Raw genomic sequence first — 22,533 nt, forward strand, 5'->3', positions numbered from 1 at the left:
GAATAAAGAAAAAACAATGAAAAGAAATGAAGACAGCCTAAGGGACCTCTGGGACAACATTAAACACAACAACATTCACATTATAAGCATCCCAGGAGAAGAGACAGAGATAGGACCAGAGAAAATATTTGAAGAGATTATAGTCGAAAACTTCCCTAACATGGGGAAGGAAATAGTCACCCAAGTCCAGGAAGTGCAGAGAGTCCCAAGCAGGATAAACCCAAGGAGAAACACAGCGAGACACATAGTAATCAAACTGACAAAAATTAAAGACAAAGAAAAATTATTGAAAGCAACAAGGGAAAAATGACAAATAACATACAAGGGAACTCCCATAACGTTAACAGCTGATTTCTCAGCAGAAACTCTACAAGCCAGAAGGGAGTGGCATGATATATTTAAAGTGATGAAAGCGAAGAACCTACAACCAAGATTACTCTACCCAGCAAGGATCTCATTCAGATTCGATGGAGGAATCAAAAGCTTTACAGACAAGCAAAAGCTAGGAGAATTCAGCACCACCAGACCAGCTCTACAACAAATGCTAAAGGAACTTCTCTAAGTGGGAAACACAAGAGAAGAAAAGGACCTACAAAAACAATTAAGAAAATGGTCATAGGAACATACATAGCCATAATTACCTTAAACGTGAATGGATTAAATGCTCCAACCAAAAGACACAGGCTTGCTGAATGGATACAAAAACAAAACCCATATATATGCTGTCTACAAGAGACCCACTTCAGACCTAGGGACACATACAGACTGAAAGCAAGGGGATGGAAAAAGATATTCCATGAAAATGGAAATCAAAAGAAAGCTGGAGTAGCAATATTCATATCAGATAAAATAGACTTTAAAATAAAGAATGTTACAAGAGACAAGGAAGAACACTACATAATGATCAAGGGATCAATCCAAGAAGAAGATATAACAATTATAAATATATATGCACCCAACATAGGAGCACCTCAACACATAAGGCAACTGCAAACAGCTATAAAAGAGGAAATCGACAGTAACACAATCATAGTAGGAGACTTTAACACCTCACTTACACCAATGGACAGATCATCCAAACAGAAAATTAATAAGGAAACACAAGCTTTAAATGACACAATAGACCAGATAGATTTAATTGATATTTATAGGACATTCCATCCAAAAACAGCAGATTACACTTTCTTCTCAAGTGCGCATGGAACATTCTCCAGGATAGATCAGATCTTGGGTCACAAATCAAGCCTCAGTACATTTAAGAAAACTGAAATCATATCAAGCATCTTTTCTGACCACAACACTATGAGATTAGAAATCAATTACAGGGAAAAAAACGTAAAAAACACAAACACATGGAGGCTAAACAATACGTTACTAAATAACCAAGAGATCACTGAAGAAATCAAAGAGGAAATCAAAAAATAGCTAGAGAGAAATGACAATGAAAACACGACAATCCAAAACCTATGGGATACAGCAAAAGCAGTTCTAAGAGGGAAGTTTATAGCAATACAAGCCTACCTCAAGAAACAAGAAAAATCTCAAATAAACAATCTAACCTTAAACCTAGAGGAACTAGAGAAAGATGAACAAACAAAACCCAAAGTTAGTGGAAGGAAAGAAGTCATAAAGATCAGAGCAGAAATAAATGAAATAGAAACAAAGAAAACAATAGCAAAGATCAATAAAACTAAAAGCTGGTTCTTTGAGGAGATAAACAAAACTGATAAACATTTAGCCAGACTCATCAAGAAAAAGAGGAAGAGGATTCAAATCAATAAAATTAGAAATGAAAAAGGAGAAGTTACAACAGACACGGCAGAAATACAAAGCATCCTAAGAGACTACTACAAGCAACTCTATGCCAGTAAAATGGACAACCTGGAAGAAATGGACAAATTCTTAGAAAGGTATAACCTTCCAAGACTGAACCAGGAAGAAAGAGAAAATAGGAACAGACCAATCACAAGTAATGAAATTGAAATTGTGATTAAAAATCTTCCAACAAACAAAAGTCCAGGACCAGATGGCTTCACAGGTGAATTCTATCAAACATTTAGAGAAGAGCTAACACCCATCCTTCTCAAACTCCTCCAAAAAACTGCAGAGGAAGGAACACTCCCAAACTCATTCTATGAGGCCACCATCACCCTGATACCAAAACCAGACAAAGATACTACAAAAAAAGAAAATTACAGACCAATATCACTGATGAATATAGATGCAAAAATCCTCAACAAAATACTAGCAAACAGAATCCAACAGCACATTAAAAGGATCATACACCATGATCAAGTGGGATTTACCCCAGGGATACAAGGATTATTCAATATATGCAAATCAATCAATGTGATACACCATATTAACAAACTGAAGAAGAAAAACCAAATGATCATCTCAATAGATGCAGTAAAAGCTTTTGACAAAATTCAACACCCATTTATGATAAAAACTCTCCAGAAAGTGGGCATAGAGGGAACCTACCTCAGCATAATAAAGGCCATATATGACAAACCCACAGCAAACATCATTCTCAATGGTGAAAAACTGAAAGCATTTCCTCTAAGATCAGGAACAAGAAAAGGATGTCCACTTTTGCCACTATTATTCAACATAGTTTTGGAAGTCCTAGCCATGGCAATCAGAGAAGAAAAAGAAATAAAAGGAATACAAATTGGAAAAGAGGAAGTAAAACTGTTGCTGTTTGCAGATGACATGATACTATACATAGAGAATCCTCAAGATGCCACCAGAAAACTACTAGAGCTAATCAATGAATTTGGTAAAGTTGCAGGATACAAAATTAATGCACAGAAACCTCTTGCATTACTATACATTAATGATGACAAATCTGAAAGAGAAATTATGGAAACACTCCCATTTACCATTGCAACAAAAAGAATAAAATACCTAGGAATAAATCTACCTAGGGAGACAAAAGACCTGTATGCAGAAAAGTATAAGACACTGATGAAAGAAATTAAAGATAATACAAACAGATGGAGAGATATACCATGTTCTTGGATTGGAAGAATCAATATTGTGAAAATGACTCTACTACCCAAAGCAATCTACAGATTCAGTGCAATCCCTATCAAATTACCAATGGCATTTTTTACAGAACTAGAACAAAAACTCTTAAAATCTGTATGGAGACACAAAAGACCCCGAACAGCCAAAGCAGTCTTGAGGGGAAAAAAAACGGAGCTGGAGGAATCAGACTCCCTGACTTCAGACTATACTACAAAGCTACAGTTATCAAGACAATGGTACTGGCACAAAAACAGAAATATAGATCAATGGAACAGGATAGAAAGCCCAGAGATAAACCCACGCACCTATGGTCAACTAATCTATGACAAAGGAGGCAAGGATATACAATGGAGAAAAGCCAGTCTCTTCAATAAGTGGTGCTGGGAAAACTGGACAGCTACATGTAAAAGAATGAAATTAGAACACTCCCTGACACCATACACAAAAATAAACTCAAAATGGATTAGAGAGCTAAATGTAAGATTGGACACTATAAAACTCTTACAGGAAAACATAGGAAGAACACTCTTTGACATAAACCACAGCAAGATCTTTTTGATCCACCTCCTAGAGTAATAAAAATAAAACAAAAATAAACAAATGGGACCTAATTAAACTTAAAAGCTTTTGCACAGCAAAGGAAACCATAAACAAGACAAAAAGACAACCCTCAGAATGGGAGAAAATATTTGCAAACGAATCAACGGACAAAGGATTAATCTCCAAAATATATAAACAGCTCATGCAGCTCAATATTAAAAAAACAAACAACCCCATCCAAAAATGGGCAGAAGACCTAAATAGACATTTCTCCAAAGAAGACATTCAGATGGCCAAGAAGCACATGAAAAGCTGCTCAACACCACTAATTATTAGAGAAATGCAAATCAAAACTACAATGAGATATCACCTCACACCAGTTAGAATGGGCATCATCAGAAAAGCTACAAACAACAAATGCTGGAGAGGGTGTGGAGAAAAGGGAACCCTCTTGCACCATTGGTGGGAATGTACATTGATACAGCCACTATGGAGAACAGTATGGAGGTTCCTTAAAAAACTAAAAATAGAATTACCATATGACCCAGCAATGCCACTACTGGGCACATACCCAGAGAAAACCATAATTCAAAAAGACACATGCACCCCAATGCTCATTGCAGCACTATTTACAATAGCCAGGTCACGGAAGCAACCTAAGTGCCCATCGACAGACCAATGGATAAAGAAGATGTGGTACATATATACAATGGAATATTACTCAGCCATAAAAAGGAACGAAATTGGGTCATTTGTAGAGACGTGGATGGATCTAGAGACTGTTATAGTGAAGTAAGTCTGAAAGAGAAAAACAAACATCGTATATTAACGCATATATGCGGAACCTAGAAAAATGGTACAGATGAACCGGTTTGCAGGGCAGAAATTGAAACACAGATGTAGAGAACAAACGTATGGACACCAAGGGGGGAAAGTGGTGGGGGCAGGGGGGCGGTGTGATGAATTGGGAGATTGGGATTGACATGTACACACTAATATGTATAAAATGGATAACTAATAAGAACCTGCCATATAAAAAAATATATAAAATTCTGAAAGAAAGAACCTTGGAAGTATGGTGGTGACGGTCGCAGAACAACGTGAGTGCACATAATGCCACAGAACTGTACACTTTTTTAAAAAATTACTGTATATTTTCCCACAATAAAAAGTAAAAATAAAGATTTTTGAAAAGAACCTGGGAAGCGAAAACAGCCACTGCGAGCAATAGCTTATAACGAGAACTGCAGGAAGCCCAAATGCTTCAACAAGAGACCTCTAGCCTTGGCCTTTATTTCTTTATTTTTAATGAAGTAATCCTTGATCCGTAAAGCAACATTCAGATACACCAGAGATGATGCTATGAAAAGAAAACTTTTTCATAAAACAATAAGTCCTTCAATATTGCAACAACCTCCCCATTCACCATTTGAATCCAATCTGTATATATCAGGCTTTCAGAAACCGAGCCTCTTCTCTATCAGTATGGTCAAGAGAGAGGCACCCTGGTCAAAATCTCTCTCTCAGTAAACAAAGCAACTCAACTCCTGGCTCAAAGGCAGGAGAACAAGTTTATTATCTTCTACCGGGTTTTCAGATCCTAGGGAGATGCCTTTGCACTAAAAATCAATACAAGATTTTTCAGCGTATTCAGTTTTGTCACTTGCCTGGAGACAATGGCCTCAGAAAAGAGGACGAACTGTCTTACTTCCCTTTCCTCCCTTTTTGTGCGCACTGCCGTTTAAAGACATGCTCTTTGTTCCATAAATTCAAAGATTGCTTTTATGTCCAGTGGGGTAGAGACAAAAAGCTGTGTTTTTTAAGTGGTGAAATCTGTCAAAGTCCCAAAGGCTCTTGTGATACAAATCGGGTCGTTCTATACAGCCTGAATCCCCAATTCCACAGGGGAAATAAAAACCATTTATAACTCAAAGTAACTAGCAGTAATAGGTCAATGCACTTGACTGCTCATGAACCAGTGACAGCGACACTGCTGGCTGCCTGGGGGAGACCAAGGAGGGATGTGTCTGAGCCTGGCCCAACCCTCGCAATCGCACCCCGCCCCACCTCCTGCCACGTACAGGCTGGAAAGCGGTACCAAGAAGGGGGAATGCCCTTGCCCACCTGCTCTGGACTGGCAAAGGATTATCTTAGAAGTCCCACTTTCCAGGCCCTTATCCCCCCACATTAAGATCCACTGAGGTCCAGCCCCCAGAAGGGTCACAATACCTGCTCACTGACCTCCACCATTCTCACAGCTATGCTGGGATGGCCAGCTCTGGAGGGCATCCCCAAAGCTCCCTCCCAGCCCCGCCCTCTCTGGAAGGGCCCAAGGCTTTGAAATTCTCTTCCTGGAAGCAACAGAAAGAATGGAGGCCAGCCTGACAAGAGAGAAAGGAGGAGCAAGAATGGAGAAAGGAGGCTTCCAAACAGAACACTTGCCTGCGGAGGATGAGTAGGGCTGAGAAAACCGAGGACCCAATGCACACAGTTCATGGACAGCAATGCTGGGCACAGAGCTCAGGGCTATTTTTGGAGATACTGAACCCTCTGAGAATCTGCTGAAAGCTATGGATGCCACCACCAGAAAAATGCACATTTACACAATAATAGCCAGGGGTCCTTTGATGTCTCTAGGACAATGTTTCCCCAACTTGCTCAATGATAAGAATCACCAAGACGCTGATTTACAATTCACAGTACCAAACTCTCTTCCTAAAGTTCTGAGTCAGCAGGTCAGGGGGAGGGGTAGCTTTTTTTTTTTTTTTTTTAAACAAACCCTACAGGTGACTGTTAACTTCCGGCAAGCTAGAGAAACACTGCTCAGGAGCAGTAAGCCCCGTAACTGGCTGTGCGTTCCAATCACTTAAGGAGATTTATAAACCATATGGGTTCATAAGCCCCATACTCAGATCTACTGAGTCAAATCCTCATGGTGGGGATGTATGTGGTGGAAGGTGGTGCTGATGCCCAAGCAGGTTCAGGAACCTCAGCTCTAGTGGTCCCTGGACCAAAGATGAATAACCCATGTCCAACTTCACCCAGGTTCCCTCCCTGGTAGTTTGGGCTGGCCAGGGCCCGGGGGCCCGGATGGCTATTATGGGCACCAGGTCACTCACTGCTTGACATATCACCAACATGGGACAGAGTGCTTTGTGCACTGAAAGTCCGGTTCCTCTAAGTAAACCTGTAAAGTATCAGCTCCATGAAAGCCGGGATGATTCTGTGTTCTGCTCACTGCTGTCACGTAGGAGGTTCAACAAATATTTATTGATAAAGTAATGGATGAATTACTTAATACATGAATTAGTAGAGTCGGCACTCTGTATCCACAAATTCCGCGTCTGTGGATTCAACCAACTATGGATCTAAAAAAAGTTTTTTTTAACTCCAGAAAGTTTCAAAAAGCAAAACTTGAATTTGCCACAGGCCATCAACTATTTACAAAGCATTTACATTGTATTTACAACTATTTACACGGCATTTACATTTGCATTAGGTATTAGAAGTAATCTAGAGATGATCTAAAGTCTACAGGAGGATGTGCATAGGTTATATGCGGATACTACACCATTTTATATAAGGGACTTGATCATCCACGGATTTTATTTTGGTATCTGGGGGTGGGGGGTCCTGGAACCCATCCCCAGTGACCGTATAACTAAAATCCATTAAATTGGAGTATGACTGTCAGACAGATGTGTGAATCTGCAGATTTATTTCTATGGCCAACAAGTCCTTTAACAAGAACCCTCTAACTTGAATAATCAATATGAAAATCACTACTATTTTAATAATATTATCAATATGACCATTGACCAAATTCTATGTTTTTCACACATTATCTCATTCTATCTTTAAAATAGGCATGTGAGATAAATATAACTATCTCCATTGCGAAGAGGCTTAGAAAGATTATTTGCCCAAGATCACACAGCGACTAAGCAGAGGAACTTATATGTGAACCCAAGTTTCTAAAGTCCATGCTTTTAACCATGCAGCCACTTTTACCTGGAAGATGGCCCACTGTGAAGTGAAAATTACACCCCAAATCAAATTAGCAATATTAAATCCAGATGGATTGTTGCTGTCATTCTAAGGGCTTCTGATATGGTCTGGAGTTTCAAAAGGTACAAGAGCATTTAAAGAAACCTAGGAAGGATGCTGAGCATGATGGTTAAGTAACACATTTATTGAGTATTGTACCTCTTTTGTGAAAAGGGCCCTTGAGGAGGTTTAAAATCTAGTTTGGGAGATAAAACATGAGCAGATGAAAAATGCATCATCAGATTTATCCAGAGTAGTCCACAGACATTGCCAGATGGGTAACCAAGAAGCCCAGTGCAAGGGGTAAACAGATCCTGTAGGGAGGGTGGGAGAGAGGCTTCCTGGAGGATGTGGGTTAAGCTTGGACATAAAGGATCACAAAATGTAGAAATAATAGGTAGTAGAGCATTCCAGATCAAGAAATGGTAAGAGCTGGAGCAGAAAAGTCAGTTTGAAGACAATCCATAAGCAATATATTGTTTATGTTAATTTTCATTATATCATTATGATCATTATATACGTCCACTGTAGAGAAAATAGAAGACACGAATAAACATACATATACATATACATCCTCTATACATCTTCTATAAGCCAACCACTCAGAGATTCCTTTTGATATATATTCTTTCAGGGTTTATTCTAAGCATATTTGTGTGTGTATTTATTTAGACATATGCATATTTGTCTACATGCATTTAATTTTATATGTATAAATTTATACATGCATATATATATCTTTATATACGCACAGATTCGTATATATACGTTTATAAAATACGAATAATGTTTGTGGAGCCCAGTGAGAAAGATCTCAAGGCAGCAGAGAAAAACTTTTCACAACCACAGGCTCAAAATTACCATCTCTCCTTTGTCACCCCCAAATCCACACCCAGTGCACGCACTAAACATGATAGTGTGGAAGATTATTTAATGACATAGAAAAACATTCTAACAGGGTGTTGAGGGAAAAAAAGCAGGTGATAGTATCTACTGTGTAATCCCACACATGTACTTAAAGATGTATACGTGTGTATTATAAAATTCAGAGAAAAAAGACTGGAAGGAAAATCTCAAAAAGAACCTGGGAGTACAACCCTTGGGGGATATTTTCTTTTTCATGCTTTTATGATTTTCTGAATTGCATGCATTATTTTGTAATCTGAAAAAAATCGACACCACGAAACATAAGCAATATAAAAGCAGACAAACTCAAAACGGTCAGGGGCGTTCTGGTCAAGATGCATCCTAGGTTTTTTACACAGCTGAAACCGAATTAACATTGACCAGAAGACAGAGAAAGCAAAGCACTTCTGTTTGGCCAAGACCTGACTTCCAGGCTTTGAAGAGTATCCGCCTTTGAGGGGCCCAGCGGGTGGGTCAGGCGTAGGCGGGGCAAGGACGCCCTGATCGCTAGAGGGGGGTGGGGGTCGGGACACTCCTCCTCCGGCCCCGCCCGCCGCCACCATCTTAACGCTGCGTCCCACCGGCTGCAAAGCGCCCGCGGTCTAGACCTCCAGGCCGTGGGCTGCCCCCGGCGCCCCGCCCCCTCGGCGGCGTCCCCACGCGAGCGAGCCGGGCCGCCGGCGCCCGGGGCCGGTGGGCAAAGCCCTCGGCTGCCCGCCGCCGTCGCGAGCAGCTTTGTCATGCCCGGCGCCGAGCACTTCTTCGCCAAGTTTCACCTTCGGTGACACAACTTTTCCGTGTTTCTTTTTTCGGCAGCCGCCGCATCACGAGGCTCATGAGCACACAGGTTTGTAATCAACCCGCCGGCCGGATCCGCGGCGACTGAGGGACGCCGGTTAACCGGGCCGTTCGGCGCTCCCGCCCGGGTCCCAGCTTGTCGGGTCCCAGTTAGTCGGAAAACAAACGCTCCCGGGAGCGAGAGCCACGAGGAGCGCCCGGAGCGAGAGCCACGAGGAGCGCCGGCCCCGTTTCCAGGAGAACCGCTCACATTGTTCCCAGGGCTCCGAAAACCACGCGCAAATCCAAGAGCTCTTGGAAGTCTTTTCAATAAGCCCCCCAAGGGAAGAGGCGAGCACACACACGGAGAATCAAAGGCAAAAGAAGCAGGTCAATTCACAATACTTTCAAAGTCGTGGTTGAAAGAAGATTCTTAAAATAGCTATAGGCATATTCAAGAACTGCGCTCAGCCTGCCTTCTTTAGCTTGTTTACTTCTACTTTTAACAGCAAGATAAATATTTGAAGAACTCGATCTGTTTACTGACCCCCAGTGCAAGAGCGGGAGACATGCTACCTACATAATTTGGAGGGATTTTCTGAGAACTGGGTTTCACATTTGTTATTAAACTTACCTATAACCACGCAATAGACCCGTCACTGTTCATTACGGCTGTTAAAACTAGGTTCTGCAGCACCAGAGAAACACTGCATGAGTCCTAACTTTGAGAACTATAATTAATAATGCTCGTTCAAGGCGTATGTCTCTGTTAACAAGATATATTTTTGGAAATATTATCTAACTGAAGGCAGCATAAACAGTATAAGAAATAAAGCTCGCACTTTATTTTTCCATTTAAAATGAGTTATATAATAAGGAGTGAAATGCTTCTTCCATGGAGCTACATGTTATGGGGGGGATTTCTTTTACTGAAGTTATAGCTATCAAGGGAGAAAATCCAGAAATGAGAATCCTCCAATGAGCCCAGCATACCCTAAGGAACCCCATTCACTTAATGAAAACCACTGACATCTGTAGACAAGAAAAGGAAGGTGGCAGAACAGGAGAGAAAAGGAGGGAGGGAGGGAAGGAGGAGAGGGTGGGGTTGAGAGAGAAAGAGAAGGGAAATGAGACAGATGATTCTGATGAGAGGCAGACTGAAAGCATATGCCATGTAATAGAAAAAATAAATAAATAAACAATTGGGAGTTTTACCCAGTTGTGAATTAAGAGGAAATGTAATCGATAGAACACAGTTGTGAAACAAGCTCCCAGACTCAGTTCTGGGGAAGAAATACCATTATTTTCAAACTGGCAGATGCTTACATCTTGAAAGTCAGACTCATGGCCAACTGAGGGGAGATGCACTTTGGAAGTACAAGTGAGAATGTCCAAGGCCAAAGAGGAAGGAAAGGGCACTCCTAAGGCTTAAGGTAGGACTGGGTTTCTCTCATCTCTGCCGGGGCGCAGCACAGTGCCTGAGATGGATAAGTCACTCAAGAAATCTGTTCGGAGAGCTCTTCGGCTGCACAAAGATCACAGCCGTGGAGCAATCATGCCTGTATAGGCAAACTCTTCCTAGTCATGTCCACGTTGGCAAACGGCAAGTAATTTGGTCCTTGTGCAAACCTGGATTAGAAAAGAATCAACTGGGCTTCCCTGGTGGCGCAGTGGTTAAGAATCCGCCTGCCAATGCAGGGGACACGGGTTCGAGCCCTGGTCCGGGAAGATCCCACATGCGGCGGAGCAACTAAGCCCGTGTGCCACAGCTACTGGTCTCAACCCGAGACTGTTTTCTTATCTGTCAAATGGGAATAATAGTAGTATGTATATCTATCTTGGATAGCTTGAGATATTTCATGTCAATCCCTGGCATATGGTCAGTGCTCAAAAAAACTATTGCTGTTACCGAATGCAAGTTCGTGTGCCGACGTCAGAGTTAGGAGCACAGAACCCCAAACTCCACAAAGGGCTTCAGCAAAGCATTTTTAAAGGCCAGGTGGGGGGGGGGCACAGGGTGTGTGATCAGCTCGTGCACAATTCTCTTGATGGTGAAGTAACAGAGCAATTAACTTTATCAATCCTTAGGCGCCAGAAGGTCTGGGGGCTCCTGATCATCAAGTAGTTAACTTCTTCCATTGCTGGTGGTTTTTAGCATCTGAAAAACTCAGGAAATATGCATGAGATACTATTGTCTGGGTACTTCAGAGAGGAACTACAGCAGAGGATATGGGGGAGAGGTCTGTCCCCGGCAGGCCCCGTAGGGTCCCGCTCGGGTTACATTATTTTTAAGACCCCAACCAAAATTACTTCCCCATCCTATCTAGATGCCAGAAACTCAACCACTGACATTAATTCCCTGGAGTTAAAGCGCTGCCTCTGGCAATCCTTAGTTCAATGCCAGGCGCTGTGCCAGTAATTTGGGACCCACTAGCTGTGTGACCTCGTACAGGCTACATAATCTCCCTCAACTTCAATTTTCTCATCTCTGAAGTCCATAAATACTATTCACTATTTCATTTGGCTGTCATGAGGATTAAATGAGATATATATAAAAATCATGCATGCCTAGTAAATAGTAAGTGCTCCATAATTTAGAAGCTACTATAATAATGATAACAATAATAACTATGATCATTATTGTTATTAAGGATGAACAAGACGTACCCCGGCTTAAAGGAATTCCCTACCTGGCCTAGATCATTCAACAAATACTCCTTATGGGCTGCCAAGTACAAGACCCTGTTGAGTGCCCTAGGTTGGGGCAGGGTGGGGGTCTTCCAAGAAACCAGATGCCAAGACAAGAAGAAGGGCTGTCAACCAGGAATGGAAGCATGCTGACCCGGAGAGGTGGCTGGGTCTCGGGGACCAAGAGTGCATCCTGCGAGATTCCATTTCCATTCAGTTCAATAAAGGGAGAACTAAAATATGATGACAGAAATCAAAATAGTAGTTGCCTTTGAAGGGGGAATGACTAGAAAGGGACACAAGAAAACTTTCTGGGGTGATGAAAATATTCTATCACGTGGGTGTAAACATTTGTCAAAATTCGTGGAGATGTACACCTAGGATTTGTTCATGTTGTATATAATCTTCAATTACACAAAAGGAAATTGGGTCCGTACCATTTTTTTTTAATAACTCTTTCATAATTTGGCCTCTGACCAGGCCTGCCTTTCACCAGAAGATTTTTTTCTTTCTTCCCAGGCCCTACTGACAGGGTCCCTAAAGGACAGACATGTATACCTGAGAATTCCTTTGGGCAACAGTGATTGTCCAAACCAAATCTGAAGTCTCTGCACAAGGCTGAGAGCAGGCAGGCCAAGCAAACGCCTCAGGTCAGCCCAGCCCCAATGCACCCGCTGGAACGTCAACCTAAACCTTACACCGTCAACCTAAACCTTACACCGACATAAGCCAAGGGTGCTGCCAGAGTTTAAAAGACTCAGCAAGGACACCTACTACCCTCTGCCCACTGCCTGTGGGGAGGGTCTTAGCCGGTGACACTAATACCATTTCCATTTGAAAATCAATGCTAAATGTAAGTTACAAGGGCAGAGGCATGAGTAGGGCATGAGAACTGCTTAACAGCAATCTCAACGTACAGTAATTGTAATTTAGGCTTAATGTTTATTACAAAGCCAGATCCCTAATGACACAGTCCTTCACATTTCCGCTGTGCCCCAAGAATCAAGAACTTATCTCTTTTCTAATATAAAACTCCCATTTTCAGGATTAATACCCTGGAAAACAAGGCTTTAGAGAAAAACAAATGGCCATCCAATTCAAGGAGAAATTAGACCTGCAGGCTGGAGTGGGGGCATAATGATTACTATTTCACTTTCTTTAGGAAATTAGTGCCATTTACCCCGAAATCCACACCCCTAAGAAATGTTTCATCAAGATATGGCTTTCACCAAAGTGATAAAATGCCACGTTTTAAAATGTCAGAAATCTCATTCAAGTGAGTTTGTAGAACTGGTATATCACAAATAGATAAGCTACATCTCGAGTTGGTGAGGACTGACTCGGATGAACCACGCCACACAGGACGACGAGCCTGAAGTCCACTCCTCAGCCTGCGCTGAGAAATCCTGCTGCTAACGAGTCTTCCGGATCCTCTGGACAGGGAAACGGTAAATGGGTGGCTGCAGACAATGATTTATGCAGACATTTGTCTTCTCTGCGAATTGCTAAAGCTATATTTATGTGCCCAATCTCCGCATTCCAAAGACCACGTTAAGCTTAGCACGGTAATAGACATGGAGGATCCCCTCCACCTGCCACACTTTAATTCATGGGAGGTTTTTTTTCCCTCTTTGAATTGTTTAATCTTGGCAATTATCCTGTATTCCTTTCAAATTTCTCAGCTCCAAAAATACAAGCCATTAATGAAGCAGACACTAGAAAGCCCTTTTATTGGATATATTTGAAGAGCTGCAACACATTTCGGTTGTTCTGTGTTGATTGTAATTCCCAGAATGAAGAGTTGATTTGAACATAAAACAGCACAGCTGCAAAGAGACCTGGAATGTTAACAGTTTCCTCTCCCTAGTGACTGCCTCACAAATCAGCCCTCCAGCTTACCACCCAGACCCTGACTCCAGTTCTCTCCCAGTTCCGGCCCTGTGTTCAGGGCCACCACACATGTCCCTGCGCACTAGGCACGGACCTCAACCCCACAGCTCACTTTCTGCTCCTCACTCATCCTGCAACATCCTTTCGGACTCCAACCTCCCTCACACCTCCAGCCCGAGGATGCATCCTAACGCCTTGTAACAATTTGAACTGTACTGGCAAGAGACTTAGAGGAAGCAGAACTAAGAAGATACAGCACCCCTAACCCGCATCCCACTCCTGCTCCGGCCTGTCAGTAAAGAAGCTGCACGCCACTGGAAATAATAATGACGAGGATTTGGGGGACACTGTGCACTCACCTTCTGCACCTAGCCCCAAGAACAGACCAACGCTTCTGATTAGAGATCTCCCTGGCCACACCCCCTCACTGAGGCTGTGATCACCATCTCGGCCACGGAAGCAAATCTGGGGCTTATGACACTCCATAATACCGTACTGGTCCATGGTGACTTATTCACCAGGTGAAAAAACAAGCTCCTATATGAGTAATAGGGAGATTATGATTGCTAGTTTTTTTTTTCTCTCTCTCTTTTTTTCCCCAATTTATTTATTTATTTTGGCTGCGTTGGGTCTTCGTTGCTGCGCGCGGACTTTCTCTAGTTGCGGCGAGCGGGGGCTACTCTTCATTGCGGTGCGCGGGCTTCTCATTGCGGTGGCTTCTCTGGTTGCGGAGCACAGGCTCTAGGCACGTGGGCTTCAGTAGTTGCGGCACACGGGGTATCGGTAGTTGTGGCTCGCGGGCTCCAGAGCGCAGGCTCAGTAGTTGTGGCGCACGGGCTTAGTTGCTCCACGGCATGTGGGATCTTCCCGGACCAGGGCTCGAACCCGTGTCCCCTGCACTGGCAGGTGGATTCTTAACCACTGCGCCACCAGGGAAGTCCCTGACTGCTAGTTTTTAATAAGAGGTCACCAACATCATGACTTCCTGTGGGTGAAATACCTCTAAACACGTGCTTCGCCTGGCCCAAGTCTGAGAAAGACACTTGACGGAGGCGACTGCAATAATCCACCAAGACCAAGATGAGCTTTTGGAATGGCTTTCCAGGTTCAAGACTTGATACGCTGGCTGCCTGACCACAATGCCCTGTCCTTCTTAGGTATGGTTAGAGAGGCTACTGGAAAAGGCCAGGAAGGGAACTGGAAAAGGCCAGGAAGGGAGCTGAAAACGAGCTGCACCCATAAATGCACGTGTGCAATGTAATCTGGTGTCTCGGACTATGCGTGGAACTGTCCTCCACTGCCCAGCAGCCAGCAGAAACCCAGCCTGACGTTAGTGCTGGCCGTCTCAGAGAGAACCCACAGCCCACATGGCCTTTAAACCTGCCCAGATGTGATGGCTCTCAGGCTAAGCACAAGGGAAGAGGTTGCTGAAAAAACACACCCAAACCCAAACCCAAACTCCAACTACAAACCAAATAACAGTTTTTCTTTTTTTTTTTTTTGGCCACGTCACGCGGCATGTGGGATCTTACTACCAGGACCAGGGATCGAACCCATGCCCCTGCAGTGGAAGCGCAGAGTCCTAACCGCCGGACCGCCAGGGAATTCCCAAACCAAATGACAGTTTTGAAATCGAGAATTGGCTAGGACTATCACTCAATCTACAAACGATTTGGTTTTATCTGTAACAGGCTACACAGTCTCCGAATGCCACAGGAACACGGTTGCAGTAAACCAGACACAGGCTTAACTGAGTGCTTTTCCAACAGAGAACTGCTGAAAAGATCTTATGTGACAAGGTAGAGAAGAGAGTCAAAGCTAAGTGAATATCTGCTTGAACAACCAAATGTTATTCTTCCCTGAAATGGAAATAGGTCCTCCTGTTCAGGAGCTGAGTGCCCTAAACTATATATTCATCTGCCAATTTAAAAGTTTATGCATGGGACTTCCCTGGTGGCGCAGTGGTTAAGAATCCGCCTGCCAATGCAGGGGACATGGGTTCGAGCCCTGGTCCAGGAAGATCCCACATGCCGCGGAGCAACTAAGCCCATGCACCACAACTACTGAAGCCCGCAGGCCTAGAGCCCATGCTCCGCAACAAGAGAAGCCACCGCAATGAGAAGCCCGCGCACCGAAACGAAGAGTAGCCCCCGCTCGCCGCCAACTAGCGAAAGCCCACAGGCAGCAACGAAGACCCAATGCAGCCAAAAATGAATTAATTAATTAAATAAATTTTTTTAAAAAGAGTAGATGTTAAAGAACTTAATCTAAAAAAAAAAAGTTTATGCAAAGCCTGAATACACAAAAGATGATTTGCTGCTCAAGAGGCCATTTTAATACTTTCAAACACAATCAAGGTTCCCCTCCCCCCTCCCAAAGAGGACAGTCTATCTTGTCTGGCTATGTTACTGAAAAAGGTTATAGAAAACATCATTGTCCATCACTGGTCTTAACCTCAATGAGTTGAAGAACATCATTTAAAAAGACAAAGAGCAATTTATATGCTCTGAAAGCCATATTTCATTAAGCAGCACAAAATAACTAATTACCTGCTACCTATGCTTTAGAAAGTCTAGAAACACTGTACTCTGTGATAATCTTCTATGCAGTTATGATAGGCTGTGAGCATCAACCCCAGGTGATGGGGTGGGAGGCCGAATTTAAACGAGCGGTAGGCTCTGAAAACAGATTATGAAATTCATTCAAACTGTTGCTAAATTTTGTCTTGATTCAATCATTTGTCACACCATCATTCAAAATTAAGTGTGTATATTCAAAGTACCTAATAAATGTTCAATCCTGTATCTGTTGCACAGTGTGCTCCTGAGTCACTCAGCTTAAAAAAATCCAAAAATGACCTATACATAGGAAATCTGTAAATAACCCAACCTCTCCATGAATATGGTCAATAAACTTTATTAGTTAAAAATATAAATAGACTTGGTATCTTTCATCTCTAACATAAAAAGTAGTCTTTAAAATTTAGTCACACAAGACTTTTAACATATTTACCTGAAAGGGTAAAATACTAACGGCTACTAGGCATTCACTGTTTTGAAAATACTCTAGATTCAACAACCAACAGAAAGGCAGAAATGGGACTCGGGCTCTTAGCAGCCATAAGATTCCCATCTCCTTGGGAAAGTAAACTCCCTTCTTAAAAGTTGCCTTGTAAAATTAATTTATCCTAATTACAACCATAATTCCAAATGCTAATTACACAATTCATACAGAGAGGTATTTGGTTTCAAATGTGGTGAGTCAACATAAGAAAATGTTATGACATATGCCTAGTAAAAATTTTCATTATCGAGTGACAGAAACTTGTCCTAATGTTTCCAGACTTCTTACTCCGTTCTGGACAATTACAAATTATATTCCTAGAACAGCATCTCATTTTCTGTGAATGAATTTGGTTTCAGGGTCCTCCCAAAGGTAGCCTGAAATAAGCCTTAGGTAACCACCTGATGGAAATCAGGGACCAAAGTTCCAGAAACAAACTTGAAATACTCCCAGATGCAGAAGGGGAATCACTTGCCTAGGTCAATTTGTTGCTACCATCTTCAATTGTATTCACCTGTCTGGGCCCTCAACGGAAAACAAAACCTTCTAACGACTCGGAAGTCACTTTCTCTTATCATACGAATGCCTGTTTAAAACGCACAACAATTAGGAAAGCTCTGGAAAAGTGTAGCAGGAGTTCTACTTTCCGGGTGACCGTTTCAATTAATCTGTGCGCCTCAAACAGCCTGCGGGTATCAGTGGGTCCGAAGGGGGTGACCTCTAGCCTTGAGGCAGGCCGATGGCAACACTGACCCTTAGTACAGCAGATCTAAACGCCCCACAAACTTCTGGAGCCTCTCGTCGACGCTTCGCCTAGTTGGAAGAGAACCGGCTCCATTTAGAAACAAGGATAAAGGCCCTGAGCTGAAGACTTTGACAACTTTCCGCGGGGGAGGGCTGACGCTGCCCTAGAATCTCCCGGGAAAGAAAGCTCTGAGAGATGGGGAGAGGCGAGAAGGAGGAGATGAGAAAAAGGAAGAGGGAAAGGAGTGGGAGGGAAGGGAGCCCCAGGGCTCCAGGAGGAATCGGGGCCCCGTGAACGAAGGCTGGGGCTCCCCCCACTGCAGCCCCACTTCTGCAGCAGCGTGGACCCGGCGTGGGTCGCTGCGGCTCAGCGTGCCTGGGGCCCTCCGGGCCGGTCCAGCCCACTCCGGCGTCCGCTCTGTGGCCATTCCAGACACTTGCACCTAAGGCACCTGCCGTTTCCCCAGGGCTCTACCACACCCCCTCTTCTGTGCCTCTCTCTGCACCTAGGTCTCCAAGGATGCTGTCTCCAGCTTACATTCCGGAGCTAAGCCGGGTCCTCAGCAAGGCCACGGCTAGGACTTGTGGGGGTCGAGGGGACGCCCCTTCCTTCTCCCGAGTTCTCCCGGGCCTGAGCCCTGCTCCGCTGCGCCTCCCCAGCCCGCCGGTGGGAGGCCCCAGGCCGAGAAGCGCTCTCCGGGGGACCGGCGGCCGGGCGCCGCGGGCCAGGTGGCTAAACCCCCCAGAGTGGAGGGAGGGGACTCTCCCCTCCCGCGGGGGCCCGCTCCTGCTGGGCACTGGTAGCAAGGGGACAAGAGCCTTTGTTCTCCCGGGGCTCGGCGAGGCTGCGCTGCCGACGCGCAGCGCGGGCGGCGCCGGGGCACCGGGATCGCTCACTTTTGCACGCGGCGTGTGGAAGGTTGCAAGCTCCTGCCTTCTGGGGAGGGGACGTAGAGAGTTGGGGAGCAGGGGGCGTGAGGGGGAAAGGAGCGTGGGGGGAGGGGTTGTGCGTGTCGGCCAGGCTCTTTGTTTGCATTGGGGGCGGGGAGAGGGGGGTGGAAGGTGGATTCGAGCTTGGGTTCTAAGAGTGGGGCCGATTCCTGAGTATGTCACCATGTTGCACCCGCGCAGCACACATATGAACACTCGCGCACACGCACACACAAGCACTCGCACGGAGAAGGGGCCGGCCGGTGGCAGGCAGCGCTGTTCCCGGCGCTCGGGGCTGCAGCAGCTTCGTCTGCCCGCAGCGCCACCCCGGTGCGTCCAGAGGGGGAGCGAAGAGGCTGGAGGCACTCGCGGGGCGACAATTCCACGAGGAAGGAGGGAAAGTGGTGCAAACCCAGGCCCCCCAGCGGCCCGGCCCCCGCCTTTCTCGCCGGGGTCGCAGAGGTCACGGGCAGCTTAGGCTCCGGGAGGGAGGCCGGGAGCCGCCGGAGGGCGGCGCGCACGCGAGCGGGCGAGGGAAACCAAGGGAAGGGAAGCAGGCGGACTCGGCGGGCGGGCTTACCCTTAGAAGCATCTTTCTCCTCTTTGGGTTTGGTCACCTTTCCACTCATAGATCCCAGCTTGCTTGACAAGGTTCGGCCAGGAGACGGAAGTCCTCGCTGAGCGGGCCGGACTTGGGAGAGTGCTTAGGGCGGCAAGTCGCGACCGCGAGCTCCCCTCGGCGTGGCTCCGGGCAGAAGCCGCTTTCCCCAGCGCTGCCGCCGCCGCCGCTGCCTACGAGAGAGTGGGGAGGAAAGGAGAGGGGTGAAGGAGGAGCCGCTGCCGCCGCCGCCGCCGCCGCCGCGAGCCCGAGCGGCCGACCGCGGGAGGAGCCGCTCGCCTGGCTCCAGAAGTGCAGAGACAAAGCGGCGCGGCGCTCCCTCCGCGCCCCGCGCCCGCCGCTCCTGCCCACCCCCGCCCGCCCGCGGAGAGCCGCGCTCGCCACCCCCGGGGCCGCCGAGAGGTGCGGCTGGGACTCCCCGGCTCGGCCGCCGGCCTCCCGGGGCTCCGCGCCGGCCGCTTGCTGGGCCGGCGCGGGCCGCGAGGGGAGTTGCCTGGGTGGGCTGCCCGCGCGCCGGCGGGCCGCTTCCCCCGCCTCTCCCCATCCGCTGCGGGCCGCCAACTCCATCAAAATAAAACCCCGAGGAAGGTTAAAAAAAATCAAAACAAAGACGAAAATATTCACTTAAAAATAACGAGCCTCCCCGAAAGGGAAATGTTTGAACATGTGATGAGCAACGTGTGAGCCTGTTACACCGCAGAGCCGCGCAGCTCCTCGCCCGCGGAGAATCGAGAGGGGAGGGTCGCCTCTTTCTTTCTATTGAACCAATTTTCAGGTTCCTATAATTTTGCCAAAGGGGGGTCCCGAGCTGCTGGCGGGCGGAGGAGCGGGACGCGACGGCCCTTACCTGCTCTCTCCGTCTCCCTACACCCACACCCCCTAGGAGCTCGCCCGCTCCCTCGCTTGCGCTCTCCTTCCAAAGAACTCTCGAGTCCCGGAGAACCGCGATTCGGCACGGCGGCGCATTCTATATAAACGACAAGGTGTGGGCACGCGGGGGGCGGGGGCCGGCGAGGGCGGGGCCGGCACAAAGCCGCCGGCGGGCTGTAGTAAAAGGAGAGCTCGGCAGGGGCGCGCCGACGTCAGCCGCCGGGTGGCAAAACCCAGGCGAGACCAGAGGAGTGCGGCCGAGCGTGTCAGCCTGGCGTCCCCCGGCCCCTCCGGGGAGGCAGGGCCCGCGGACGCCGCCGGAGTGGACTCGCACTGTCGGCCGCCGAGATCGAAGCCCGGCGCCCCCGTCCCCCCTTCCCGCTCCCGTTACCCGCTCTGATCCCGGCGCCCGCCTTCTCCGCAGCGCTGCCTGGGCCCGCGCTGGTCGCCACCTACACTTTGGAGACTCCGCTGTTGGCAAGTGCCTGCACCGAGCGTTGGAATCTCAGTCCGGGAGTCGGCGACTCCTCGCCTCCGGCCAGCTGCCCAAGTTGAGACAGCCGGACTCTCCGTGAGAAGGGCGCGCGGGGATCTGGGTGTCAGTAGGGCAGAGAGTGAAACTGACCGCGGCGGCTGCCACCTCCCACCCCACCCCCACCCCCGTACGCAGGCCCCTCCTCCTAGGGCTGGTCGCTCTGGCTGGCAAACTAGGCGCAGAGTGCCCACCACCCGGGATGGCCAACCCCAGACAAACGGAGTGAGGTGGGACTGGGGGCGAGTGTTGGAGAGGGATTAAGGGATCGACACGTCGCCTGGGGCACGCTAGTGACAAAACAGGGAACGTCCCTGAAGATTTGAACTAAAAGGAAAACTGCTCAGAAATTGTACAAGAGAGGGGCGGATGGGGAAGAAGAGAGAGCCTGGGAAAGGGAAGGGGGGACAGGGTAGCCCTGGGACATCCTGGGAAACCCTTTCCGCGATGGCCCTTTCTCGGCGCGCGGATACCCGGAAGCCCGGCGCTCTGCTGAGGGACTGGGGTCGCCGCTGTCAGGACTTGGTCCTCAGAGCGGTCCATTAATCAGACCATAGGCTCCAGCCTGGCGGTGGAGACGCGGCAGCGACTCCCATGAAGAAAATCCGTTTCCCCTTGTCCCACCCAACTCCACCCGCTCCTTAATTCGGTTTCGTTAATGGCATTAAACCAGGCGAAGAAATTATATAGATGGATTAGTCCTACTGAATCCCAGGCGGTGACTCAATTACAAGAGCCTGCTGTGGCTTTCAAGACCAGGAGAGTGGGCTGCCCCTGCCTCCAGCCCGGGTCTAAAGGTCGGCAACCCTCTAAATTCAATTTGCAGCCTCTGTCCTTGGTCTGGGAAGAACTCCAGGCCTATTTTTCTTGTAAATAATATCTAATAATCTGGAGGTTGATGACACAATGTGATTATCCAACCCAAGTTTAGATCATTAGTATCAGTACTCTGGGAAAGAAAGAATTTCTCTTCAAATGACCGGAATTCAAAAGGGGTGGAAACTTGGGTGGGTTTAGAGGAAAGATGAAGGGGAAAAGGGTAAAGAGTCCTCAGTTTACACCCAATAATAATCAGTTACTATGGATTTAGCACCTACCCTGTGCCAAACAGTGTGCTAAATGCTTTACATCATTATCTTATTTCATCTTCACAGCAGTCCTAGGAAGTGTTATTTCCATTTTACAAATGAGGAAACTGAGGCTCAGAGAGGTTAAGTAACTTGCCCAGAGGTCACACAGCTCGTAGTGGTGGAGCCTGGATAAAAAACTAGGAGAGCCAGGATAGGAAACCAGGTGGGTCTGTCTTTTCCGTGCTCTTCTATTAGACCACATGGTCTCTCAACACTCCTATCAGCCTGTTAAAAAGAGGGGGGAAGCACATTTTCACCGAACCTATCTGCCAATCTTGAACCCCTCAGTCTTTTTAAACTCCCTTAACTCAGCACATTCAAACACACACACACACACACACACACACATACACACACTCCTCTCTTCTGTACACATAACATTTGCTTTGTCTACATAACTCCAGTAAGCAACAAGACCCTCTTTTGGGAAAAGGGTCAGTCTCTGTCTTGGGGGTTATTAAGCATGGTATCCATCCTGAGTATCTCAGCTTTCCTGACACACTAAGATTTCCAGGGAAGTTTTCTGCACAGAGAAGACTCCCCCATCCCGCAAGCCCTATCACCTCTGGCACCTCCGGCACAGGTAACTTCCAGCTGGAAGCCAGATATCAACCCTGTTCCTTGAAGGACAATAATAGTTAACATACGACTAAACCTAGGTTAGTTAATATGATTGAGGTGAGTTGAAGAGATGTCTGCTTGGGAGTATTAGTGGAGTCTGCCTGTCCATGAACGCAAAAAGATAAAGTGTGTTTCTTCACCAT

General features: G+C 46.5%; 1 protein-coding gene across 2 annotated transcripts in view; it reads right to left on the reverse strand.

The window, feature by feature from the left end:
• FGF13 (fibroblast growth factor 13) overlaps window positions 1-19,331 on the reverse strand; it is a 494,276-nt gene extending 474,945 nt beyond the window's left edge. The window contains exon 1 of one of the 2 annotated variants that reach the window (XM_061178048.1): window positions 19,199-19,331. In XM_061178048.1, coding sequence (XP_061034031.1) covers window positions 19,199-19,247 — 49 coding nt within the window. In that variant the 5' untranslated portion in view covers window positions 19,248-19,331. The remainder of the gene's footprint in view (window positions 1-19,198) is intronic. The other variant, XM_061178047.1, reaches the window with a different exon arrangement.
• Between the last annotated feature and the right edge of the window lie 3,202 nt (window positions 19,332-22,533).

This window comes from Eubalaena glacialis, chromosome X, assembly GCF_028564815.1.
Source record: "Eubalaena glacialis isolate mEubGla1 chromosome X, mEubGla1.1.hap2.+ XY, whole genome shotgun sequence".
Lineage (NCBI taxonomy): Eukaryota > Metazoa > Chordata > Mammalia > Artiodactyla > Balaenidae > Eubalaena > Eubalaena glacialis.